Source organism: Sceloporus undulatus, chromosome 4 (assembly GCF_019175285.1).
Source record: "Sceloporus undulatus isolate JIND9_A2432 ecotype Alabama chromosome 4, SceUnd_v1.1, whole genome shotgun sequence".
Classification (NCBI taxonomy): domain Eukaryota; kingdom Metazoa; phylum Chordata; class Lepidosauria; order Squamata; family Phrynosomatidae; genus Sceloporus; species Sceloporus undulatus.
In genome coordinates, this window is record NC_056525.1 from 3,366,763 (window position 1) to 3,388,292 (window position 21,530).

General features: G+C 45.1%; 1 protein-coding gene across 1 annotated transcript in view; it reads right to left on the reverse strand.

The window, feature by feature from the left end:
- The window catches only part of TM9SF4 (transmembrane 9 superfamily member 4), a 43,272-nt gene that overhangs the window by 5,829 nt on the left and 15,913 nt on the right, over positions 1–21,530 (reverse strand). Inside the window, exons 5-14 of the mRNA XM_042463130.1 lie at positions 21,297–21,426; positions 20,625–20,748; positions 20,081–20,199; positions 18,100–18,211; positions 15,378–15,448; positions 14,099–14,231; positions 12,533–12,614; positions 11,644–11,719; positions 8,976–9,059; positions 7,295–7,470 (exon numbers count right to left, since the gene is read on the reverse strand). Coding sequence (XP_042319064.1) covers positions 7,295–7,470; positions 8,976–9,059; positions 11,644–11,719; positions 12,533–12,614; positions 14,099–14,231; positions 15,378–15,448; positions 18,100–18,211; positions 20,081–20,199; positions 20,625–20,748; positions 21,297–21,426 — 1,107 coding nt within the window. The remainder of the gene's footprint in view (positions 1–7,294; positions 7,471–8,975; positions 9,060–11,643; positions 11,720–12,532; positions 12,615–14,098; positions 14,232–15,377; positions 15,449–18,099; positions 18,212–20,080; positions 20,200–20,624; positions 20,749–21,296; positions 21,427–21,530) is intronic.

The following is a 21,530-nucleotide window of genomic DNA, read 5'->3' on the forward strand; positions in this document are numbered from 1 at the left end:
TACGAAAAAACATCCAAGGAACAATACGGACATAACTTGTTCCGGGTTACGAAGGTTTTTTCGGGTTACGAAAAAATTTTTGGTGCTTTTCGGCGCTATTTCACACACGAAATCGCGGCTTTTACCCCTAGCGCCTATGGGTTTTCGGCTTGCGAGGCTTTTTGGGTTACGAAAGCGGCGGCGGAACGAATTAATTCGGTAACCCGAGGGCACTGTAGTTTAGGAGGAGAATGTTCTGTCTAGTCTATCTGTCTGTCTGTCTGTCTGTCTATCTATCTGGTAGTTGCACAGATTGATCATTAAACAAACTCTAACACATGTATAATGTGTATAATTACAGCGCTCTAGAAATAAGTTACTAATCATACTAATGTAACATACACTGTTGACCATCTTTCTTAGACCACTCAGGAGGAGCAACCAATAGCCTATGCTGTCCTTGAGGCAGAAAGGAGCCTCCAGGTAGACTTCCAAGGGCTTGGTCCCAGCAGATGGTGAACAGGCCTCCCTCCAACCCAAAGTACTCCTCTGGCTTCTGAGGGAGGGAAAGAGCAGCCACCATCTATCTGCTGGACTTCATCTCCTCTCCCCATTTCCACCCCTGTTGCGTGTGTGTCGTGTCTTATTTAGACTGCGCAGGTACTGTTAATAAACAATTTGTAAGCTGCTCAGGGAACCTTTGGGGCTGAAAGGTGAGGTATAAAATCCTAAATAAATAAATAGACTCGTTTTCAAAGCTCACTACCATCTTCATCTGGTAAAAAATGGTACAGAGTTCCTACAGGGAGGAAAAAAGATACGTTATTGGAGGCACAAGTTACAGGTCTGCATGTTGATTGTTTCAATAGAGAGTGTAAACAGACAGAAAAGTTCAGACCTTACTCCTCCACCCCACGCACCCCCAAAGTGAGGTGGAGAAGCAGCAGAATAAGGAAGCTTTTCAATCCAGAAAGAACCCACTCAATAGGAACCACCCATTCAGTACTGGACAGCGTCAATGGGACATCCCCCAAACCCAGCCAAAACTAGCCTCAAGGGGACTCCTGTTCCCGGCCTCGGCACAGGGGCCCAGAGGATGGGAAGGGGCCTTTCTGCACCCATCTCCTTGCTGTTCCCCAGTGGTTACCCAGCCGGACTGAAAACGATCCCCCTCAATCACTCACCCAACAAATCTGTTCATGTACCACCTCTGTTCTGGGATCTGCCTTGGAATCTGATTAGTCCTCACAGGATTGTCGTATGGCTGCTTGCGGAATCCGAAGTAGTAGCCCAGGTAGACCAGGGGCAAGGAGATGCCGAACCACATGCACAGAGAGCCACCATGGTGGGGAATGGGACCTGAAAAAAGGAGCCCACCCATTGAACAGCTGGCAAAAAACAGTTCCATGCCAAATTGACCACAGATGTGGCAAAAGGAGCTGAAACTCAAACACCAATGTTGTTCCCCCAACACAACCTCCGCATATCACCATTTGGGGGGGGGGGGTCCTACCAGTCATCACTGTCAGTGAATCTTGGATCTACACCATAGAAAAAATGCAATTTCGACACCCTTTAACTTCAGTGGTTCCACCCTATGAACCCTGGATTTGTAGTTGGTGAGGCACCAACACTGTGTGGCAGAGAAGGCTAAAGACCATGCAAAACTACAAATCCAAGATTCCATAGGATGGAGCTACCAAAAATAGACAGCATACAAGAGACACACTTCACAAAGGAGCCGAAAATCAAAGTTGTATAGAACAGCTGGTCATCCATGAAAGAAAGCAACAAGTAACTTAGCAATTTTCTTCCTGCTGCAAGGAGTCTTGAAAACTAACCATTTTCAGGACTATTTGTGGTTTTATGACTTAATTCTGCCCATGGCTGTCTTGAGCTAAAATATTTTTTAATAGGAAACCACATTTTAAGCAGAAAAATGAAATAAATAAAAATACTATTTCTGCCAGAAGAATTGCCGTTTCCTGAGCAAAAGAGCCAGTGTTATTTTGTACCAAGAATACGTCCCAAGCTGCAAAGATTCTTGGTCAGATTTCTTGACACAGTCAAGAAAACAGTTTTCCATCATTTTTTGAATATTCATGCTAGCTCTGTTATGTGTCTGGAGAGTTTAATATGTAAATAAGACAAAAAACAGCTTTGTGAAACAAAAGTAGTATGAATGAGAATGAACTATGTAACCTATACAGGCCAGATTACATGATAATGAGCGAAATACATTTTGTTGAGATATTAATAGAAATATTCTGAGTAACAGCAGTTGAAAAATTATTGATAAAAATGTATTTTTAGCACATGCAAAAACTTAAAATTCCATTAGGGAGATGCAGGAGGGAATCATTTCTCTCCCATGCTTTAACTTGGTTTACAGAGTAGGTCACAGTGCCCTAATGCTAACACAGTACAAGATGAAACCGAAGGCAAAAGGGAAGGCCATGCAGCTATTATAAAGTTAACCCAACATTTTTTTAAAAATAAGAAAACTACATATCTTGGCACAAAAGAAACCCAGAAACACAAGAGTGCTGCATTCAAACATCAAAAATGCCCTTTGAGATTGGATTAATGTTGAAGTGATGTTTCCATGAAATTTCAGTGCTGGCAATTTTAATGGGTTTATTGCTTCATTTGTTTATGCATGTTTGTTTTGTTTCCACTGTTCTAAAAAGCCTCTTAGCTGCCTTGGCACTAAAAAAAGTGAATTAAAACACACACAATAAAACACGTGCCTAAATAAATAAATAAATGTAAAGGTATGAGTAGGCTATGAGAGGGATTGCACAGAAGGTAGGGGAAGAATGTGGGAAGCAGGAAATGGCGTAACCGCTCCTGTTGGTGCTTGCCCCAGATGAAGCAGTTCAAGATGAAGCATATTCCAAAGCCAACGCCAGGATCGTGTGGCTGTCTGCAAGGAGGAAGCAAAACGGACTAAATCAGAACCTGTGGGGGAGGAGTATCAGCACACCTGAGGACAAGGTATTCTGGGGGACTGGAGTAGTCCAGCAGCCGGAGAGTCCTCCTAGCACCAGCTGACCCACCAAGCATCCAGTCAGGAAGTCCCCAGTTCAAATTTCACCTCTACAAAGGCTCAGCCACTCTCATCTTTCTCAACCACACTCAGCCACAAGGGGAACCATTTTTAAAAGCTGAGTGCTAGACTACGACTCTGGAGACCAGGGTTTGATCTCCCCCTCACCCATGAAACCCACTGGGTGATCTTGGGCAAGTCGCACTCTCTCAACCTCAGGAGAAGGCAATAGCAAACCTCTGAACAAATATTGCCAAGAAACCCTATTATAGGGTCGCTATGAGTCAGAAATGACTTGGAAGGCACACAACAAAATCTCTTATCTGCCTCTCTGCATGATCCTCCTTGTGCTACAGCTAAGGAGATCAACCTCAAAGTTTAAGCAGTACTCAGTAAAGTCTCGGATGCCAGAGAGGAAAGTAAGCAAGTCTGTGTGTTCAGAAGCTGGGAACTCCTACCTTGCGAAAACTAGCAGCAGAATAACTTCATTTTGATTTAAACCATTATTCTCTCTTTAACAAAGATGCCTACTGGCTCTTTCTCTCCAGAATTACCGTATTTTCCGGCCTATAAGACGACTTTTGGACCCCTTTACGTCTTCTGAAAAGTTGGGGGTCGTCTTATACGCCCCGTATAAGGAGGCCGGAGGGAAAGTTCATGGGCCGGCGCGTGCGCGCTCAACGCCGGCTCTCCAAAGCCTCAGAGGAGGCAAGAGGGCAGCTCCATGGGCCGCCGCAAGCCCACCCAGCACCGGCCTTTCGAGGCCTTGGAGCCGGAGGCCAACCCCATGGGGAGGCGAGCGCGCGCCCCAGTGCCGGCCTTCCGAGGCTCAGAGGCCGGCTCCATGGGCCACCGCAAGCCCCACCCAGCACCGGCCTTCCGCAGGCCCTGCCCCATGGGGAGGTGAGCGCGTGCCCAGCGCCGGCCTTCCGAAGTCTCGGAGGCTGGCCCCATGGGCCGGCGCGAGCCCGCCCAGCACCGGCCTTTTGAGGCCTTGGAGGCAGGAGGCCAGCCCCATCGGGGGCGAGCGCGCGCCCAGACTGGCCTTACGAAGCTTCTGAGGCCAGCCCCATGTGGAGGCGAGCGCGCGCCCAGCGCTGGCCTTACGAGCTTCTGAGGCCAGCCCAATGGGCCGCCGCAAGCCCACCCAGCACCGCCTTTCGAGGCCTTGGAGGCCGGAGGCCAGCCCTATGGGGAGGACGCGCGCGCCCAGCGCTGGCCTTCGGAGGCTTCGGAGGCCGGCTCGAAGGGGCGGTGAGCGCGCCCAGCCCGGCCTTCTGAGGTGTCGGAGGCTGGCCCTATGGGGTGGCGGGCGCGCGCACAGCGCTGGCCTCCAAGGCCTCGGGTGGTCTGTACGGCGAGTATATGGTAAACTGTATATTTTATTTAAATAGTTGGGGGGTCGTCTTATACACCCCGTCGCCTTATACACCGGAATACGGTATGTCAGAAGCATTTCCAACTGTGAGAAAGCGCGCCGGTGCAGTGTCTGGAGTTAAGATTCTGGGAAAACTAGGTTTGATTCTCTACTCAGGCCTGATACTACCAGGTGATCTTGGGCAAGTCCCACACTTCAGTGTCAGACAATTGCATGAAAACTTCTCTGAATAAATTTTGTTAGTGAGGTACTGAATAGTGATTTGAGTGGATTAGGACTGTGGCGAGACCAGGGTTTGACTCCCTGCTCTGCCACTGAAACCTTCGGGGTGGCCTGGAGCACGTCTCACCCTCTCCGCTTTAGAGAAGGGAATGGAAAAACCTGTTCTAAACGGATAATCTTTCCAAGACGAGTCCAAGATAAGGTGCTGTTTAGTCAGATTGCAACTTGAATGGGACACAACCACACAGACTTTTGTGTGTCTGCTTCTTTTAGAAAACTTGCTATCATTATGACCCCCACAGGACAACTGATGACTCAGACAACAGGGTAGGCCAAAGTGCGGCCATCCAGATTGCTGCTGAACTGCACTCCCAGCATTCATCACACTGACTATAGTAGCAAGGGCTGATGGGAGGTGCAGTTCAGAAATATCTATAGATGTATTTGCCTAGCTCTGATCTCAGAGTCTGGCTCTAACTGAGACCATCCTGCCTACTAAACATCTCACTAAGTCTCCCCATTCTAAAGGTGCAGGGTCACTTACACAGAAGCTCCTTTCTTCCATCGATGACCTTTCAGGTCCGATATAACCGGCCAGCAGAGAAACACCAAATACCCTAGAGGACAGGAGGAGAGGAGGAAAGCAAATGGTCATCTCCCCTCTTTCTCTGGGCACACTGGCTGCTAAGTTGCCGCCACACTTGCCCCTGCCAACATGCTTCCATCTAACCTCAAGGTGCTGGCAAGGAAACCAAGTATGAAAACATCTTAAGCGTTCAGTACTGGAGGAAAGCCTTTTTCTTTACAGATAGGCCTGGTCAAGCTCTGATGTCTGTAGAGGCTCCTCTGTGTCCCAGCAATGGGGGATAGGGGAGAGGTCATTCTTTGCTGTTGCACTCTGACTGTGGTTGCCCTCCCCCCCTTGGAGACCTGATTGGCACCAACACTGGTTTCATCTGGCACCAACTTAAAACAATAGCCAATTTCAGTCTCAATGTTACATATAAATGGTTTTACCTTCCACTGTCTTTTGTTAGATTTTTATGTTTTTAGCCTGCTCAAATTATGTTTGCAGCCTATTTAAATCTTGCTGTCTATAATGTTTTACTTGTATGTGACCCTGAAATCCCTGAACTCTCCCTATCACGTCATACTTTGGACATATCATGAGATGACGTGGCTCACTGGAAAGACAATGTGCTTGGCAAGGTAGAAGGAAAAGAGACTACCCCATTACCGATGGATAGATCCAATCAAGGAAACTCATAGCTGCCCTCAATTTGCAGACCTGAGCAGGGCTACTGATAACAGGTGAATGGAAGTCTCACCACAGGATTGCTTAAGTCGAAATTACTTGATGGTCAGGTTAACATAACAACAAAAATAATTGTTTTATACGTGGATAAATTACCCATGAAACATGAAGAGAAGCAGCAGTGGTCATCAAGGCTCCTGACTAGACGGAGACATTCCACATGAGTGAGAAGTCTTACTTTTGTCAAGGAAAACCAGCATCTTCATTCTGAAAACAGCCAGTCTGAGGGCTTCCTGACAAAAAGAGAATGAAAACAATAGCCCCTTTTGCCCCCCCCCCCGGCAACTTATTCCATTCAGGTATCCTGCTGAGGATTTAATGGCTCTCATGCTCTGGGTGGCTGCCACTGGACCACCAGACTAGAGCACTATGCTGACACCAGTTTAAACCTAAGTAGTTTAAGGAGGAGAATGTTCTGTCTAGTCTTATCTGTCTGTCTGTCTGTCTGTCTATCTATCTGGGGTAGTTGACAGATTGATCATTAAACAAACTCTAAAACATGTATAATGTGTATAATTACAGCGCTCTAGAAATAAAGTTTAATAATAATAATAATAGTAACATACACTGTTGACCATCTTTCTTAGACCACTCAGGAGGAGCAACCAATAGCCTATGCTGTCCTTTGAGGCAGAAAGGAGCCTCCAGGTAGACTTCCAAGGTGCCTTGGTCCCAGCAGATGGTGAAAGGCCCTCCCTCCAACCCAAATGTACTCCTCTGGCTTCTGAGGGAGAGAAGAGCAGCCACCATCTATCTGCTGGACTTCATCTCCTCTCCCATTTCCAATCCCTGTTGCGTGTGTGTCGTGTCTTATTTAGACTGCAGGGTACTGTTAAATAAACAATTTGTAAGCTGCTCAGGGAACCTTTGGGGCTGAAAGGTGAGGTATAAAAATCCTAAATAAATAAATAGACTAGTTTTCAAAGCTCACTACCATCTTCATCTGGTAAAAATGGTACAGAGTTCATACAGGGGAGGAAAAAGATACGTTATTGGAGGCACAAGTTACAGGTCTGCATGTTGATTGTTTCAATAGAGAGTGTTAAACAGACAGAAAAGTTCAGACCTTACTCCTCCACCCCACGCCACCCCAAAGTGAGGTGGAGAAGCAGCAGAATAAGGAAGCTTTTCAATCCAGAAAGAACCCACTCAATAGGAACCACCCATTCAGTACTGGACAGCTCAATGGGACATCCCCCAAACCCAGCCAAAACTAGCCTCAAGGGGACTCCTGTTCCAGGGCCTGGCACAGGGGCCCAGAGGATGGGAAAGGGGCTTTCTGCACCCATCTCCTTGCTGTTCCCAAGTGGTTACCCAGCCGGACTGAAAACGATCCCCCTCAATCACTCACCCAACAAATCTGTTCATGTACCACCTCTGTTCTGGGATCTGCCTTGGAATCTGATTAGTCCTCACAGGATTGTCGTATGGCTGCTTGCGGAATCCGAAGTAGTAGCCCAGGTAGACCAGGGGCAAGGAGATGCCGAACCACATGCACAGAAGAGCCACCATGGTGGGGAATGGGACCTGAAAAAAGGAGCCCACCCATTTCAGAACAGCTGGCAAAAAACAGTTCCATGCCAAATTGACCCAGATGTGGCAAAAGGAGCTGAAACTCAAACACCAATGTTGTTCCCCCAACACAACCTCCAGCATATCACCATTGGGGGGGGGGGGGGTCCTACAGTCATCACTGTCAGTGAATCTTGGATCTACACCATAGAAAAAATGCAATTTGACACCCCTTTAACTTCAGTGGTTCCACCCTATAGAACCCTGGGATTTGTAGTTTGGTGAGGCACCAACACTGTGTGGCAGAGAAGGCTAAAGACCATGCAAAACTACAAATCCCAAGATTCCATAGGATGGAGCTACAAAAATAGACAGCATACAAGAGACACACTTCACAAAGGAGCACGAAGAATCAAAGTTGTATAGAACAGCTGGTCATCCATGAAAGAAAGCAACAAGTAACTTTAGCAATTTTCTTCCTGCTGCAAGGAAGTCTTTGAAAATTACCATTTTCAAGGACTATTTGTGGTTTTATGACTTAATTCTGCCCATGGCTGTCTTGAGCTAAAATATTTTTTAAATAGGAAACAACATTTTCAAGCAGAAAAATGAAATAAATAAAAATACTATTTCTGCCCAGAGAATTGCCGTTTCCTGAGCAAAAGAGCCATGTGTTAATTTTGTACCAAGAATACGTCCCAAGCTGCAAAGATTCTTGGTCAGATTTCTTGACAGTCAAGAAACACGTTTTCCATCATTTTTTGAATATTCATGCTAGCTCTGTTATGTGTCTGGAGAGATTTTAATATGTAAATAAGACAAAAAACAGCTTTGTGAACAAAAGTAGTATGAATGAGAATGAACTATGTAACCTAATACAGGCAGATTACATGATAATGAGCGAAAATACATTTTGTTGAGATATTAATAGAATATTCTGAGTAACAGCAGTTGAAAAATTATTGATAAAAATGTATTTTTAGCACATGCAAAAACTTAAAATTCCATTAGGAGATGCAGGAGGGAATCATTTCTCTCCCATGCTTTAACTTGGTTTTACAGGAGTAGGTACAGTGCCCTAATGCTAACACAGTACAAATGATAACCGAAGGCAAAAGGGAATGGCCATGCAGCTATATAAAGTTAACCCACATTTTTTTAAAAATAAAGAAAACTACATATCTTGGCACAAAAGAAACCCAGAAACACAAGAGTGCTGCATTCAAACATCAAACTGCCCTTTGAGATTGGATTAATGTTTGAAGTGATGATTTCCATGAAATTTCAGGATGCTGGCAATTTTAATGGGTTTATTGCTTCATTTGTTTTCTGATGTTTGTTTTGTTCCACTGTTCTAAAAAGCCTCTTAGCTGCCTTTGGCACTTAAAAAAAGTGAATTAAAAACACACACAATAAACACGTGCCTAAATAAATAAATAAATGTAAAGGTATGAGTAGGCTATGAGAGGAGATTGCACAGAAGGTAAGGAGAAGAATGTGGGAAGCAGGAAATGGCGTACCGCTCCTGTTGAGTGCTTGCCCCAGATGAAGCAGTTCAAGATGAAGCATATTCCAAAGACAACGCCAGGATACAGTGTGGCTGTCTGCAAGGAAGGAAGCAAAACGGACTAAATCAGAACCTGTGGGGAGAAGGAGTATCAGCACACCTGAGGACAAGGTATTCTGGGGGACTGGAGTAGTCCAGCAGCCGGAGAGTCCTCCTAGCACCAGCTGACCCACCAAGCATCCAGTCAGGAAGTCCCCAGTTCAAATTTCACCTCTACAAAGGCTCAGCCACTCTCATCTTTCTCAACCACACTCAGCAACAAGGGGAAACCATTTTTTAAAAAGCTGAGTGCTAGACTACGACTCTGGAGACCAGGGTTTGATCTCCCACTCAGCCATGAAACCCACTGGGTGATCTTGGGCAAGTCGCACTCTCTCAACCTCAGGAGAAGGCAAGAGCAAACCTCTGAACAAATATTGCCAAGAAAACCCTATTATAGGGTCGCTATGAGTCAGAAATGACTTGAAGGCACACAACAAATCTCTTATCTGCCTCTCTGCATGTATCCTCCTTGTGCTACAGCTAAGGAGATCAACCTCAAAGTATTACAGCAGTACTCAGTAAAGTCTCGGATGCCAGAGAGGAAAGTAAGCAAGTCTGTGGTGTTCAGAAGCTGGGAACTCCTACCTGCGAAAACTAGCAGCAGAATAATAATAATAATAATAATAATAATATTTATTTGTATACCGCCCTGTGGCGAACCAATCCGGGCGGTTGACAACAGTGATTATAACAGAGTAAAATATAAATTTAAAAACATTATAATCCCTCCCTCCTTATAAAAGTATTAAAAAATATAACAGATTAAAAACACAGTATCAAAACATAAAATATAGTTAAAACAAACTAAAAACCCTGGTGTCCCTCTGGAGATCCTCAACCATCACTGAAGATGGGGCCACGAGAGGAAAGAGGGGATCAGGGAGGCCAGGTTTACATGATTTACAACCATTTATTCTCTCTTTAACAAAGATGCCTACTGGCTCTTTCTCTCCAGAATTACCGTATTTTCCGGCCTATAAGACGACTTTTGAACCCCTTTACGTCTTCTGAAAAGTTGGGGGTCGTCTTATACGCCCCGTATAAGGAGGCCGGAGGGAAAGTTCATGGGCCGGCGCGTGCGCGCTCAACGCCGGCTCTCCAAAGCCTCAGAGGAGGCAAGAGGGCAGCTCCATGGGCCGCCGCAAGCCCACCCAGCACCGGCCTTTCGAGGCCTTGGAAGCCGGAGGCCAGCCCCATGGGGAGGCGAGCGCGCGCCCAGTGCCGGCCTTCCGAGGCTTCAGAGGCCGGCTCCATGGGCCACCGCAAGCCCACCCAGCACCGGCCTTCCGAGGCCTCAGAGGCCGGAGGCCTGCCCCATGGGGAGGTGAGCGCGTGCCCAGCGCCGGCCTTCCGAAGTCTCGGAGGCTGGCCTCATGGGCCGGCGCGAGCCCGCCCAGCACCGGCCTTTTGAGGCCTTGGAGGCCGGAGGCCAGCCCCATGCGGAGGCGAGCGCGCGCCCAGCACTGGCCTTACGAAGCTTCTGAGGCCAGCCCCATGTGGAGGCGAGCGCGCGCCCAGCGCTGGCCTTACGAAGCTTCGGAGGCCAGCCCCATGGGCCGCCGCAAGCCCACCCAGCACCGGCCTTTCGAGGCCTTGGAGGCCGGAGGCTAGCCCCATGGGGAGGCGCGCGCGCACCCAGCGCTGGCCTTCGGAGGCCGGCTCGAAGGGGCGGTGTGAGCGCGCCCAGCACCGGCCTTCTGAGGTGTCGGAGGCTGGCCCTATGGGGTGGCGGGCGCGTGCCCAGCGCTGGCCTTCCAAGGCCTCGGGTGGTCTTGTACGGCGAGTATATGGTAAACTGTATATTTTTATTTAAATAGTTGGGGGGTCGTCTTATACGCCCCGTCGCCTTATACACCGGAAAATACGGTATGTCAGAGCAATTTCCAACTGTGAGAAAGCCGGCCTGGTGCAGTGATCTGAGTGTTAAGATTCTGGGAAACTATGGTTTGATTCTCTACTCAGCCATGAATACTCACCAGGTGATCTTGGGCAAGTCCCACACTCTCAGTGTCAGACAATGGCATTAGAAAACCTTCTCTGAATAAATTTTGTCAGTGAGGTACTGAATAGTGATTTGAGTGGATTAGGACTGTGGGAGACCAGGGTTTGAATCCCTGCTCTGCCACTGAAACCCTTCGGGGGGCCTTGAGCAAGTCTCACACTCTCAGCTTTAGAGAAAGGGAATGGAAAACCTGTTCTAAAGGATAAATCTTTCCAAGACGAGTCCAAGATAAGGTTGCTGTTTAGTCAGATTGCAACTTGAATGGACACAACCAACAGACTTTTGTGTGTCTGCTTCTTTTAGAAAACTTGCTATCATTATGACCACCATCAGGACAAATGAGACTCCAGAACAGGGTAGGCAAAGTGCGGCCATCCAGATGCTGCTGAACTGCAACTCCCAGCATTCATCACCACTGACTATAGTAGCAAGGGCTGATGGGAGGTGCAGTTCAGAAATATCTATAGATGTATTTTGCCTAGCTCTGATCTCAGAGTCTGGCTCTAACTGAGACCATCCTGCCTACTAAACATCTGCACTAAGTTCCCCCATTTCTAAAGGTGGCAGGGTCACTTACACAGAAAGCTCCTTTCTTCCATCGATGACCTTTCAGTGTCCGATATAACCGGCCAGCAGAGAAACCACCAAATACCCTAGAGGACAAGGAGGAGGATGGAGAAAAGCAAATGGTCATCTCCCATCTTCTCTCTGGGCACACTGGCTGCTAAGTTGCAGCCACACTTGCCCCTGCCAACATGCTTCCCATCTAACCTCAAGGTGCTGGCAAGGAAACCAAAGTATGAAACATCTTAAGAGTTCAGTACTGGAAGGAAAGCCTTTTTCTTTACAGATAGGCCTGGTCAAGCTCTGATGTCTGTAGAGGCTCCTCTGTGTCCCAGCAATGGGAGGATAGGGGAGAGGTCATTCTTTGCTGTTGCACTCTGACTGTGGATTGCCCTCCCCCCCTTGGAGACCTGATTGGCACCAACACTGGTTTCATTCTGGCACCAACTTAAAACAATAGCCAAATTTCAGTCTCAAATGTACATATAAATGGTTTTAACCTTCCACTGTCTTTTGTTAGATTTTTATGTTTTTAGCCTGCTCAAATTATGTTTGCAGCCTATTTAAATCTGCTGTCTATAATGTTTTACTTGTATGTGACCCTGAAATCTCCCTGAACTCTCCCTATACGTCATACTTTGGACATATCATGAGATGACGTGGCTCACTGGAAAAGACAATAGTGCTTGGCAAGGTAGAAGGAAAAGAAGACTACCCCATTACAGATGGATAGATCCAATCAAGGAACTCATAGCTGCCCTCAATTTGCAAGACCTGAGCAGGGCTACTGATAACAGGGTGACTTGGAAGTCTCACCACAGGATTGCTATAAGTCGAAATTTACTTGATGGTCAGGTTAACATAACAACAAAAATAATTGTTTTAATACGTGGATAAATTACCCCATGAACATGAAGAGGAAGCAGGCAGTGGTCATCAAGGCTCCTCGACTAGACGGAGACAGCATCCCCAGCATGGCTACAACTGCAAAGCAAAAGAAGGGTGAGAAATAGATACAGGATGCCACGCTCAAGCCACAAATCCAACAAACAGACACAGACTCATTGTTTACCCTCCTGGGCAGCCACAACTCAAACGTACAGCCTGCAAACATATGAGGGGTGCATGTGTCAGGTTTTAGAATTCAAGTACAATGGACCCTCCACATTCACTGGGCTTAGGGGTGCAGGACACCCATGAAAGTTAAAAAAAATCACAAATAAAAACCCACTATTTTTTTTACTTGATAGAACACCTCTCTAGGAATCTCTAGGTCTTCCAGCACAACTCTATAGTCAACATCTGACAGAGGTTTACCACAGAATTGCATTGGAGGACCTACAAATGCCTGAAGAAGTGTTCTCTCTAGAAATCTCTATGTCTTCCAGTGTAACACCTGGCAGATGTTGCCACAGAGATGTGTTGGAGGGACTAGAGATTCCTAGAGAAAACATATCTCTCAAATCTATGAATAATCAAAGCCACGAAAGCCAAAGGCTCAGATGCAAAAAGGATAGGTTCCTGCATCACAATTAAAAAAGAGTCATTCAATAGATTTCAGCTAACTACTTTTAGTTAAAACTCGCAATATGCACATGTGAAATGAAGCAACCAAATTAGGTAAATATTTTGCATAAGTGAACAAAAACATTTTGAATTTTCCAAAGACTACTTGAAGGCTTCTTTAAAAAAAAAAGGCACCCTGGGGATTACTTTATCTTCATTAGCTTCCATTTGGTGGCCAAACTCCTCATAGGGCTTTATGGTTTCCAGACCCTTCACCATTTAATCACCCTCCTCTGGACACGCTCCAGCTTGACAACATCCTTTTTGAACTGTGACGCCCAGAACTAGACACAGTATTATTCCAGGTGGGGCCTGACCAAAGAATACAGTGGCACTAGGACTTCCCTTGATCTAGACACTATATTTCTATTGATGGAACCTAGAATCGCATTGGCTTTTTAGTTGCTGCATTACACTGTTGATTCATATTCAACTTCTGCTCCACTAGGACTCTCAGATCCCTTTCACATGTAGTCTTGTTAACTGTAATAGTATATGAGAACTATGTCCTTTTGCCAAAGGACATCTGATAAAGGTGGAGTTGATGAGAAATTCAAGGAAGTTGGCAGAGGCAGGTTGAAACAAGCCATTCTGGAAAACTAAAACTGAGAAAGGGAGAAAGTTTTTTGAGGGACCAGGACATCTCTGAGAAACTAAGAGCAGTATAACTGGAGGAGTGAAGGTCATGGACAGGAAAGTATTAGGATGCAAGAGTAGAGAGGATAAAGGCTGTAGCATGGAGACAGGACCACAGAAGACTTTAAAGATATGGCCGAACCAAATCCAGACCGCAGAGCTACAAGTAACTTCAACAATCAGTGCCCTTCATGCCCAGTTTCCCAGCTCAAGAACACACACTTTCTCACATCAAAGCATGTTTAGACCTACCAGGTGATACTCACAAATAACTATCAGGATCATGCAAAAAAGCTGAATCCCAGAGCCCAGGAGGGAGCTGAGGATCATGGGATACTGAGGAGGCCTGAAGACATCACCATGCACAAGCTTCCACCCAGACTCCTCCATGGTGTCTTCCTGTGGGAAGAATCAGGACACAGCAGGACTGAAAACAGGGCCACAAAGTGAGAGCAATGTGGTGAGGATGTGTGCACAAAAGAGAACAAACACACTGAACTTCCCAACCACAACTGGGCTCTTCTCTCATTTCAGAGCAATTCCAACTTGACAACAGTTTAAATTGTTCCTAGATACTGGCCTAAATACCATGAAGGCACTAGATCATGTCTGATCCTGGAGCTAAGCAGGGTCAGCCTTGCTTAGTACTTGGATGGGAGGCCACTAGGGAATGCCAGGTACTATAGGCTATATTTCAGAATAAGGAATGGGTAATTCATGGGGTCACCATAAGCCAGCAGGCAACTTAATTCCCCAGGGAAAAGGCGGAATATAAATATTGTTGTTATTGTTGTTGTAGGCGTTCACACACACACGGCCTACAACTGGAAAATGTACACTGTAGTAAAAAAGGCTGGATGAGGATATATTGAAAATTATTACACTCCAGTATGTGAAACATGAAGTTGCCAATCATCATCATCAATTCATATACTGTCATCAATGTATATGGCGCATCACATAAAAAAAGAATCAAAGAGACAGTGCCAAATCTAATTGTTTTAGAACAATCTCATTAAAAAAAAAAAAAGGGGGGGGGACACTATGGTAATCAGGGGCCAATATAGATATAAAAGCCAGCACAACACAACTGTAAAACAAGATATTCAAATACAAGTTGCAAAGTGACTCTCCTTTAAAGAGAACACATTTGTGAATAACCTCTAAACAAGATGGCTAAACTATGGCTTACAGATCCCTGAAGCAAAATCTATCCCTGGCCCATGACAAATGTTTATTTCACTGTGTGTTTCATTTGTTTTTAACTTGCATGGCTTTTGAAGTGTTTTTATAGCGTTTCATGTAAAGAACTTTTAATTCTTTTCAAAATTTTATTGTAAACACTTTTAATTTGCTGTTTTTGGAAGTCACCTTGGGTCCCACTTTGGGAGAAAGGTAGCATATCAATGAGGTAGGTAGGTAGGTAAGTAAATAAATAAATAAATAAATAAATATAAAATGGCTATCACTTGCAGAAGAGAGAGGTATTCTCCCTCCCTGCCACTGCCCTTGAGCTCCACCCTGCCAAGCACATAAGTTTCGTACAATGTCATCTTCTTTGTTGTAGTTGGCAATATCCTTCCGGAGCGTCCGGATGATGATCATGCTGAGAATACCTGAAAAGCACAAAATCCTGGAATGAGAAGATGCCAACCCAAACTAGTTGAGATCCTACATCCGAGCGTAGGCCCGGCAAGTGCCATTCTGATTCTTTCCACCATCCCAGCAGCTGTCAGTCCCTGAGGGGGCCTTGCTGTGGCACCTACTGGTCTGGAGGAAAGGGAGGTGATTCAGACCATGGAGAAGCAGCTGATCTCAGCTCAGAGAAGGAGGGAAAAATGAGGGAGCACACTCACCTTTTTCTTCCCCCAGGGGCTGAGAGAAGCCATATCTTCATAGTCTGAGCCACCTTTTGTTTGAAGTTACTGTTCTGAATTTTTCACATAATCATTTACAGATTTGCTACTCATGTTACATGTGGAGCTTCTATCTTGTCACAGGGATGTTTGTATGTTTTGATGCTTACATCAATGTAACAAAACAGAAATTGAACATAAAGCATGAGCAGCAAGCCTGGAAAAATTGACCAAATGAATAATTAAGAACAGGAAACAAACAAGTTTAACAACATCAAGTAAACCACCAATATGTATTTTTTACTCACATGTCTAATATGTTGCATACCGTTTCAATTAGCTGTTCAATGTATTTTTGTTAGTTATTGTCTTATTTAGTAATAGCTTATTTAATTGGTGATTTTTGTGGCTTTTGGTTCATCCCGTTAAAGTATTGTCCAAGAGTACAGTTTGGGGTTTTACTTTGATTGTGTGTTCCTGCATAGCAGGGGGTTAGACTGGATGGCCCTTGTGATCTCTTCCAACTCGATGATTCTATGATTGTATACTCATAGACCAACACAATCAAATTTCTAGCAACTGTTTGTAGGTTTTGGCACTGTCCTTGTCCACTAGAGGATGCTCTTCTTTCTCTTCGACCAGGGCTGAGAGAACCCTCTTTCCTTTCTTCCTCTCTTTGCTTCCAAAAAAGGGTAAAGCAAATAAGCACAGCTTGCATTGGGCTCATTTAATATCCCAGGGAGGCTCCAGCCTCCTCACCTCCACCTTCAGAAATGGCAGCCTGTCTCTGTCCACAGTTCAGGGACAAGCCTTTCATAAACTAGCCACAGAATGTGTGGGATGACCATGGTGCAGCAATTCTATCTGGCAACAAGAGCTCAAAACATGTGCCACTGAGGGGAAAGGGTCCCTAAAAGTCAAAGTGCTGTCAACATCATAACATATGTTTTAAGATTGTATATCGTTCATATTGATTTTAGGATTGGGATGGGGGATTGAGAATGGAGATGATTTTCTATTTTACTTGTTTTGTTCATTTATTGCTATATAATTTGCTTTGTTAATTTTATTGCTGTCGTGAATTGCTATGTATTTTTGCTACTTCTTGCTATTGTGAATTGCTTCCTTATTTTATTGTTAGTGTTTGTTTGCTTTGTACTTTCTTTATTGTTGTAACCCGCCCTGATTCCTTGTGATTGGGCAGGCTATAAATAAATCCATTATTATTATTATTATTATTATTATTATTATTATATGCAAAGGGATCTTGTAACACCTTTGAGACTGAGTGAAAGAAGTTGCAGCCTGCACCTGAGAAAATAGACCACGTCTACCTTATGCCACAACTTTTTTCACGCAGTTAGTCTCAAAGCTGCTACAAGATCCCTTTGCATACTGACATCCCAGGCTAACACAGCTATGTCACTGACATAACCTAACATACATGTATGATCCACTTTCAACCCTTGCAGCCTTTGAGAGTTCTAATGTGCATTTACAACAGAATGGAATGCACAGCTTGTGGTGGGAGGCAGCACCTCCAAATGCTTCCCAACATGAAAGGACACACCAGAATTGAACAACCTGTATGTGGCCCTCCAAATGTTACTGGAATGAGACTCTCATGATCACTTGGCCTTTCTGCCCTCACTAGGAGCTGATGGGAGCTGCTTTGCAGGCTATTATGTGCTTTGCAGGCTATTATGATCTGCGGGACAGCAATTACTTCTTTCCACTGTGCCAGAGACTGGCACCATATTTATAGTACAATTGTGCTTTTTCCCTGGAAACATGCCAGGAACTGTTAACAAACAGGAACCATCACTTTGAACAGCAGTGATCTAGAGGACCAAACGTAGATCAATCCTAGGGTACATTAACCTATACAAAGAGAAAACCATCACAATATATCACAGGATGGGCTGGAAGGTGCTACTGTTGGCAGAAAGGTTTTCCTTATGAAAGCACATTTAACAGGAGTATGTCTCTCCTACAGTTGGAAGTGGTTCTGCTCATTCTGCAGCCACTTAGAATAGAATCATAGAGTTGGAAGAGACCACAAGGGCCATCCAGTCCAATCCCATTCTGCCATGCAGGAACTCTCAATCAAAGCATCCCTGACAGATGGCCATTCAGCCTCTGTTTAAAGACCTCCAAGGAAGGAGACTCCACCATTCTCCAAGGAATAGGATGCTGAAAAGAGGCATCAGTAGCTTGCCTAAAGCTAGATTTTGAACCCAAGTCCAACAGAACACATGAGTTTTGTTTCCCCTGCAAGCACTCCATAGACCCAGAAATGACAACACAAGGCCTGTGCTACTCTTGTGTAAGTGAAGGTCCCCAACCCTACTAGGTAGCAGCAAACAGATTTCAGACAGATATGCATACCCACAAGACAGTTTGTCTCTCACCTGAAAGGAAGAAGACGACCACAACAGAGTTAATGATGGAGAACCAATGTATCTGCACGTCGCTCATGGTGAGGTATGTGTCCCAACGAGAAGCCCATTTGATGTCACTTTCCTGTAGAAGATGATTAGCCAGACTGTTCAACAGACTGACCACTAGGTATAGAAGACAGGCTTAGAGGTAAACAACATACACAGCAGTTGGCAAGCAGCTTTTCAGAGAAAGCCCTGAAAATAGTATGTATTGGAAAATATACAGCAGTAGCAGCAGGAGGATATATCAATTCTAAAGTGGATGGTAAAACATACTGGTCCTGTCCAATAGCTAGAGAAGACAAGCTGTGGGGAAGCCTGCTTGCCTCCTTCACTTCCCGGTGGAGAGAACACTCCCTCCAAGTTGCTAGGCACCCTGAGGATGCATGTTCCAAAAAAGAACCCCAGCAACAGACCACAGGACTGGAGGTTCTGGGCTGTGTTTCTATATGTAGAACTTTCTTTTACACTATAATCTTCCATGAGCCAATCTTCTAGTCAAACCTAAAGTACACATTTCCTGCACAAATAAGGAATAACATTAAATCTTACCCAGTACCAAAACAAGTGATTATTTTCAAAACATGCCACCCCCAGGCATCATAAAAGATTGATACCCTGCTCAAAATGGAGCAAGGCATGGCAGGTTACCCTGAATAGAGAATTCCACAGTACAGATACCATCACTGGAAAAAACTCCAAACCAAGGAAACTTCATCTTCTTCAAACAACAGAAGTGCCCAAAGCAAAGTTTGCCCATTAAATCTCAGTTTAGCTAACACACATATAGGAGAAACAGATTCCCTTAAATCTGGTCAGGAGAGGGGCCTGTGCAGGCTTTCAGATGTGGTTAAACTGCAACTCCCAACAGCCCTGTCATGATTCACAAACCCTGATTTGAAAAACCAATTAAACATAGCAGTGAGATTAATTGACAGTATATTCAGAATACAAAACGATTCGCTTCAGACCAGTTGGAGTCAAATCTAAGTTGTGCTCCAAAACATCCCACCTTTAAGAATTTTCTTTCCAGACCCCCTTTGTCCAACCCCCAGCCCACGGTCCTTCTAACATATCAAAGAGGTCTTTTAACTGACCATCAAACACTTCTTCACTCAGGACCTAATAGAGCCATATATCTTAACTATTCCAGCCACTGCCCATCTGTCTCTGTTTCTGCATTTCAACTGAATTACAGACTCTCTGCTGTTTGCCTTCCCTTCCTGTGCTTTCCTTGAATATACCAAAGCTGTTTCTCTATCCCAATTATCCCTATTTTACCATACCTCACTACTACTATATTCTCTCATCATGGCAGATTCTGACAAACCCTCACCAGCACAGCCAACAATGAAGAATGCTTGAAGCTGCAGTAAAATGACATCTGGAGAATCACGCAATCCCAACCCCACTTACTGATTATACTTACAGTGCGCCCGTGCCATACGCGGGCGCACTACATGCAGCCTTCTGCTTAAGCGGAAGCTGCGCAACAATATAAACAATGGCGCGTGTGCACACAACTCATTGTTTCCTATGGGGCTCCAGCATACGCAGATTTTCCCTTACGCGGGGTGGTGGTGGTGGTGGTCCGGAACGGATCCCCTGCGTAAGGAGAGGGCCCACTGTACTAATTTTTCCCAGTGCCTCGGTATTCTTGGTGGAGGGGATGTAAAGTTTTAGTCTACTACAATTATATTGCTTGTATTTTTCGGGATATTTTAATGCCTGCAAGATGTCCTGACCCCCTTCTAAAAAAGAAAAGTGCTTCTAAGGTGCATAAAATTTTAATCATATTTGCGTATCAGGCTGATGCATGACTTCAACCTCATGCCCTTTTCACATCTATTGCACTGTCTTCATTCTCTTCCTGGCCAGCCAGCCTACCTCAATCTCATCTTCAGCCATCCCATCCCATCCCATCCGACCTCCCCACTCCCCAATCCCTTACCTCCCAGCGCACAGAATAGGTAAAGAGCAACTCATTTTCCTTCATGGGATCAATCTCTTGAGGAGCTGAGTTGGCAGCTTCAGGAAGGATACACAAGCCCTTCTCATCTGCTTTCAGATCTAGGGAGCAAAACCTCACATTACTGTTCTGATAAATGCTCTGGTTCCAGGGGCCCAGGCCCTACGTAAGCTCTGAACACCCACCCTTTGCACATCAACCCTGTACTGCAGACACATTAATCAGTTGCATTACAAGTCTCCTTTGCTAGATCTCCTGTGGGAGCAGCAACATGCAAAATTGCTTTATGCAGTCAGACCTTTGATTCTTGTACCCCAGCATAATTTTGTGATCCCTTTCAACAACAACCCCAGGTCACAGGCAGCAGTATTTCTCCATCCTTGTGACCAGGAGAATGAATTGGGGCTTTCACAATACAAAATAATTGGGCTATGACCCATTCTCCTAAGATAAGGGAAAGAATATTAAGGGGACCCAAAGAGAGAACAAGTTTTGCTCCATTCCCAGACAGGATGACACGGCTTACCAGCCAGCTTAATGCTCTGTGGAATGACTTCAAAGCGAACCACCCGGAAGGTCGGCTCCTGTTTCTCCTCCATCTCTTCTCTGTGGTAGTAAAGGATGAAGGAGAGGTGGTTGTGCAGGTAGAACTAAAACGGATTGACATTAGGAGATGTTAGAGGACCTGAAACAGGGACGGGTCCCATTTGAATGGGACAATGTCCAACAACAATCCACAAGGAGGTCAGGGTGCTGCTTCAGAAAGACAGAGAATGACATTTAGGCAGAATGCTAAAGCATACCACAGCATCCTAGAATACAAGGATTCTGTGCCTCCTCAAAAGGTATTTGAAATCTGGCAACCAGAATATATTATACACACTAAATCAGTGGGTCAGAATTTATTGTGTTCTTAAGATTCCATTTGCAAGATTAGGATCTATATTTCAGCAGGAGGTGAAAAGATTCATGAAAAATGTGAAGTCCTACTCTTGCCAGATTCAAACTTTTTAAACTGAGCATATTTTAAGAAGTTTACTGTTTTGAATCCCAAAACAAAAAGAAACAGAAGTGGTCCTTGAGGAATTCAGAAGTCTACAACTTTAAAAAGATCAAGATGACTCTCTCTTATCCCCTCCCTCGATCTCTTAATGGTTCCTCTGAACCCTCCTCCCTAGGTCAGTATAGACATCTTCACCTTACTGCTGTCCATGAAGCCAAGCCGGTAGCCATGCTCAAATTGTATGTCCTTCTCCTTGTTCTTCTCTTCCTCCTCGTGGTTTGAGTAAAACTCCAGCCTTGTGGCCACTGGCAAATTGTCGGCGATGCTGCAATAACAAGCCTTTATGTCAGCCCTATTTGCCCTCTGCCACCTATTTTGGCCCTTTTGTAAGGAGAGATGCCTAGTGGGAGTTGATATCCAGGGCAGAAA